Source organism: Neofelis nebulosa, chromosome 10 (assembly GCF_028018385.1).
Source record: "Neofelis nebulosa isolate mNeoNeb1 chromosome 10, mNeoNeb1.pri, whole genome shotgun sequence".
Classification (NCBI taxonomy): domain Eukaryota; kingdom Metazoa; phylum Chordata; class Mammalia; order Carnivora; family Felidae; genus Neofelis; species Neofelis nebulosa.
In genome coordinates this window covers 60,354,915-60,360,738 of record NC_080791.1, presented here as the reverse complement: position 1 = coordinate 60,360,738, position 5,824 = coordinate 60,354,915, and the positions used below count along the sequence as shown (strand labels likewise).

At 41.1% G+C, this 5,824-nt stretch overlaps 1 protein-coding gene across 1 annotated transcript; it reads right to left on the bottom strand.

Annotated features, from left to right (window-relative positions):
• Positions 1-796: 796 nt before the first annotated feature.
• LOC131488576 (olfactory receptor 52B4-like) lies at positions 797-1,759 on the bottom strand. Its single transcript, XM_058690440.1, has one exon. The coding sequence runs from the start codon at positions 1,739-1,741 to the stop codon at positions 797-799; it is 945 nt and encodes a 314-aa protein (XP_058546423.1). The 5' UTR covers positions 1,742-1,759.
• Between the last annotated feature and the right edge of the window lie 4,065 nt (positions 1,760-5,824).

Sequence of the window (5,824 nt, the reverse complement as noted above, 5' to 3'; positions counted from 1 at the left end):
TAGAATTCCCTACTAATTTAAGCTCCCAAATACCTGTTTTCTTTATACTGTCAATTCTTCACAGATGTATTGTCCCTTTGTCTAAAAACTATAAAAACTACCTGCCTTTGTCATTTCTTTAGGTCTCAATTTCATTATTGGACTTCTGTGCACACACAATAAAACTTATTTTTTTCTTCTTCTGTTAACTAACTCAAGTCAACTTAATTCTTACTCCAGCTGGAACACCTTCAAGGGCAGAGAAAGAATTTTTCCTTCCCAACAATTTCATCTATAACCAAAAATCAGACTAGTGACATAAGGACACATGACTCTGGAAATTCATATGTCCAGCCAGAGGCTCTGTTCAGGAGGTAACCTGTTCAGTCAAACATGGCATGCTGGGGCGCCTGGGTGGCGCAGTCGGTTAAGCGTCGGACTTCAGCCAGGTCACGATCTCGCGGTCTGTGAGTTCGAGCCCCGCGTCAGGCTCTGGGCTGATGGCTCGGAGCCTGGAGCCTGTTTCCAATTCTGTGTCTCCCTCTCTGTCTGCCCCTCCCCCGTTCATGCTCTGTCTCTCTCTGTCCCAAAAATAAATTAAAAAAAAAAAAAAAAAAAAAAACATGGCATGGCTCTCTCTGTTGCTTTGACAGAAGATGTTAAGTCCTCTCACCTCCCTGGTGAACCTGCCCCAGAAACAGAATTCACTAGGCTACTTCCTAGTAGTTCAGCTTGCCATTAGTGTTTCCACCCACTGCTTCCTCAGACCACATCATGGAGAACTAGGGGTGCTGAAAATACTGTTCCTCTTCCAAAGTCATTTCTGCTTTGGAAAAAATACGTGAACCACCTGCTCTCGGATTTGCTTGGTCTTAATCCCATAAATGATGGGATTCAGCATAGGTGGAACCAGAATGCAGACATTAGCCAATAATATGTGAATATGAGGTGGAATGTGGCGTCCAAACCGCTGAGTAAGGGTTGTGAAGATCGCGGGGCCGTAAAAGAGGACAATGATGCAAACATGGGAGCCACATGTGTTGAGAGCTTTGTGGCGAGCATCTCGTGAAGGCATGTGGAAGACAGCATGGAGAATCAGCAGATATGAAACAAAAATTAACAGGACATCTAAGACCACTGTAGACACGATGACAAAAAGTCCATACCAGATGTTCACGCTAATGTCATTACAAGCATATTTGGCCAAGCCAATGTGTTCACAATAAGTGTGTGGAATAATCTTATTTTGGCAGAAAGTCAATCTTTTCAAAAGAAATATTATGGGGAAGATCATACAAAAACTTCTCAGGAAGATGGTCACACCAATTTTCCCAATGAGTGCATGTGTAAGAATAGTGGTGTATCTCAGTGGGTAGCATATGGCAATGTAGCGGTCAAACGCCATCACCAGCAAGATCCCTGACTCAGAGATGAAAGTGCAGTGGATAATGAAGAACTGAGTGATGCATCGATCCAGGGAGATCTCCCCAGCACGGAACCAGAAGATGGCCAAGGCCTGAGGTACTGTGCACGTGGAGAGGACAACATCTGCTCCGGCCAGCATACAGAGGAAGAGGTACATGGGTTCGTGGAGGCTGTGCTTTGTGAGGATAATGCAGATGAGCAGGCTGTTCCCAAGCAGGGCGATGACATAGGAAACGAAGAAGGGGATGGAAACCCACACATGCTGGTCCTCTAGCCCAGGGATGCCCAGGAAGTGGAAGATTGTGTGGCTAACAGCAGTGTGGTTTAAGGAAATCATACCTGTGGAGACTACCAGAGATATCACCTTTGATTCATTGACAGAAATGAAAATACAGATTTTCTTGTAATATTCCTTGTGAAGTCACAAGGAGCTTTTGGCATATCGCATACTCTTCATCTTCTCTGAACATGCAAACAATAAGAAACACAAAAAGTCAATAGGACATGTTCTCTACCTCAATAAGTAATAGTCTAATTGACATGTATATATCCCCAGCTAATCAAATAAAACATATTATTGTATTTTCCTCTCAATCAGAGGATTATGAATATACAAAGGAAATCATTATATGTATCTGAAAAGGCTGTAAATAAGGTGTTTCTTGAACTTGAACTTGACCTTTTGGTAGGTAGTTTAACATAAGGAAAAGAATGAAAAAGGAGGGAAACAAGAAAATGTGGGTATTCAAATCAAAACATAGCCTGTTCACTGAACAGTGTTTATTCAGTTCCAGGTAGCTTTGCATAGGGAATACTGAAGAAAGTAGGGTAGGTGTTTATACAGGCAGATTTGGCCTAATTGATGAAAATGAGATTTGATATCTCTCTGACTTCACCACATTCAGTTGGCTCACTTGTGACCAGAGTCAACAGACCTTTAAGAAGTAACATTGACAGAACCTGTGTGTACCTAAATGAGGCACTGCTCATGTTTACAACCTAAGAAACTAAGTTTAGAAATGATTGAATTTGGAAAATAAGGCATTATTGTTGGGAAAGGATGTCCATAATATTTGGAAGAATGAAAAGTGGAAATTTTATCAATTAGTTCTTAGTGTACATTCATTCATTCACTCATTCACTCAGTCATTTAGGAAGCAGTAACTATTTTTTAGACACCATATTACAAACTGGGGAAATAGAAAAAAATGGGAATTTGCCTGAGATCTGTGCTCATGGTTTCAGAGAAAATCAACTTCTTAAGCAGATAGGTTGAAGAACTGGAGATAAATGTTAATTCCCCCTATTGAAGGGGTAGTTTAAATTATCTAACTTAGTAGCTAAGGTATATCTTATGCTCATGAACATTATTTCTTCCACTCCAGTTACCCTCTTGGTGCCCCTGATTTTTCATTCTGGGGGGGAAAAATCATCTCGAATTTCCACCCTCCAGGTGCTGGGAGAAAGTGTTTGCTAACAGAATCACCAATCAAAGGAGTCCACTCAGCGGGCCTAAGTCAGGGCACTGTCTCCTATAGAGCATATGGCTGCTCTATGAGAAGGTTCTCTCTGGTGAGGGCAGCTGATCTCCTGCAGGAAAACCAGTGGGGTGGCATCAGAGGTATGTGAGGGCAGGTATGTACCCTACAGACCTGATTGTGAAAGGAAAGGAGAAAAATGGCAAGAAGGAAGAGGCCATGGAAGACATAAATCAACAAAGGCAGAGCTGGAGAGGGGGGCATATTATGGAAGCCAATGATGGTCATGGATTTGGGGAAAGGGAGAAGCAGAAGACATTTTATTAACTGGAGCCAAAGAGACAAGCCAGGTGGCTCAGAGGTTGAGAATTTGCCTGTTTGGTTTGCCTGTTTGGTTCATCCTAAATGTCCCACTCAATGCTGCTCTCCCATAGTTCCCTTCTCACACCTGCCTGAAGTGTCCTGGTCTACTTCCCATACCATGATTTGGGAAGCTCAGCAGAGATCCCAGTCATTCTCTGGGCTCTTGTCTTGTTTGCCAAGAAAGATTTGAAGTAAGTCTATGTCATTTCTGTTTTCTCATGTTTAGTCAATTCACTACAGCACTTGCCATATATTGATTACTTCTCTTTATTTAGCACCCTTCATTAATCTCACCTGCCCATATAGCTTCCCAGACCTCCTCTCCACTTCTGCTCTAACGAGACAGATTGGTGTTTCTGGTCTTTTACCATTCTTAGTGCATGAGAGTCCTGTCTCGTCTGGCCTGCTCGGAACATAACACCAGCCCAATCCTTATCTTGATCTTGGAATCTTCCCCTCCACAAACACACATCTAATTCACTCACCAGCTCTTTGGAGATGACATTCAGCTCGTTGAGGAGCTGGGCATTGGGCTGCTTATATTCTTTCATGAGACCTCCTGAGGGAGGTAGTTACATCAGGACCCCAGGGACACAGCTGTCTCCATCACCCTTGCCCTCTTCCACATGGTCTGGATCCCAGATCCCTAAGTGCCATTCTCCCTCCCTAGCCTTCTCCTGACTATTTTCTCTCACACCCCTCCCACCTTCTTGGATCTCCATCCCACATTGAATGTTCACATTTATGATGTTTCACTAAAAAAAGCTTTCCCAGCTAAACCAGCCTTGCTACAGGCCTCTTTTAATCCCTTCACTGACATTAAATATAATTAAATTAGGGTTGCCTGGGTGGCTTGTCGGTTAAGCATCAACTTCAGCTCAGGTCATGATCTCACAGTTCATAGGTTTGTGCCCTGTGTCAGACTCTATGCTGACAGCTCAGAGACTGGAGCCTGCTTCAGATTCTGTGTCTCCCTCTCTCACTCTCTTGCTGTCTCAAAAATAAATATTTAAAATTTTTAATGTAATTAAATTAATGGATAGTAAACTTATTTTCAATCTGCAATATGAACACATGCAATATACAAAGATGACTTTCAATTTTTTTTTCATGTGAAGGATGATGTTGCAGTTATATTCATCCCAGGATTGGTCATGAGATTCATATTTTGTTTTTGTTTTAAGTTTATTTATCTTAAGAGAAAGAGAGAGAGTGGGTAACAGGCAGAGAGAGAGAGAGAGAGAGGCAGAGAGAGAGAGAATCCCAGGCAGGCTACTCTCTACCAGCTCAGACCCTGACTCAGGGCTCATATTCATGAACCATGAGGTCATAACCTGAACTGAAACCAAGAGTTGGAAGCTTAACCAATTGAGCCACCCAGGCACTCCAAGATTCAAATTCTGGAGTCACAATGAGTTTTCATTTTTCCTAAGGGTTCCTAAATGTCCATGCACAATTTGTAGATCACATATGATTCTTGACATTTGTGACCCATTTTTATTTCATTTGCCACCTAGTAATGCTTGGTCACCAAAAATCCACATTTATGATTGCTAGAAGAAAAAATTCTCCTGCTTTCTTTATATTCTTTTATAAGTAATTTTATTTGGTTTTGCTCATCCTGACTGTAGGGTGGGAACTTTTTTTCAACTTGGAAGTAACTTTATATTCTAACTGATTATAAAACCAATCTTGTACATTATTGTTTTTAATCATATAACAAAGACAGGAAGAAAATAATCCCACCTTCAGAAAAATGTGTCTTTTGATATAAATACATACAAGTATATTATCATAGCTAGTTCCCCATATTTCATGCTCTTCTAAAAACTTATTAGTGAAAAGAAGGAACAATTCTTTTCTACCCTTCAAGGTATACCAGTTGGACTAAGAATTAAGTGGACATTGATGCAGGATTGTTAAGCCCAATAGTCAAGCCCCGTGTCAGGCTCTGTGCTGACAGCTCAGAGCCTGGAGCTGCTTCAGGTTCTGCGTCTCCCTCTCTCTCTGCCCCTCCCCCCATTTCTCTCTCAAAAAATGAATGAACATTTTAAAAATCTAAAGAAAAACCCTTATAATTAACATAGCATTCAAAATAAGCAAAAGGAAATTGTTTCTTTAACAAGTGATATAGCCTATACTTCTAATTCTAACACACTACATTTTGTTTGTGTGTTTAATGAAATCCAAAGGGCTCCTCATAATTTATGCCAGTGAAGAGACTTCCATGTTTACTTTCCTAGAGACCTCTAATTGTTTCATTCCAGTCTATTTCCAGAGGCAACACTCTCAAATTTTGTAAGCGGTACACTTTAAAAGTAATATGTACAGATGGGATTAAGTTTCCTAATCTACTGTTAAATAACAAAAGGCAACCAACGGAATGGGAAAAGATATTTGCAAATGTCACATCGGACAAAGGGCTAGTATCCAAAATCTATAAAGAGCTCATCAAACTCCACACCCGAAAAACAAATAACCCAGTGAAGAAATGGGCAGAAAACATGAATAGACACTTCTCTAAAGAAGACATCCGGATGGCCAACAGGCACATGAAAAGATGTTCAACGTCGCTCCTC

Bases quoted from the DNA above. Each gene is read 5' to 3' on its own strand.
- LOC131488576 (XM_058690440.1), bottom strand. From the start codon at position 1,741: ATGATTTCCTTAAACCACACTGCTGTTAGCCACACAATCTTCCACTTC.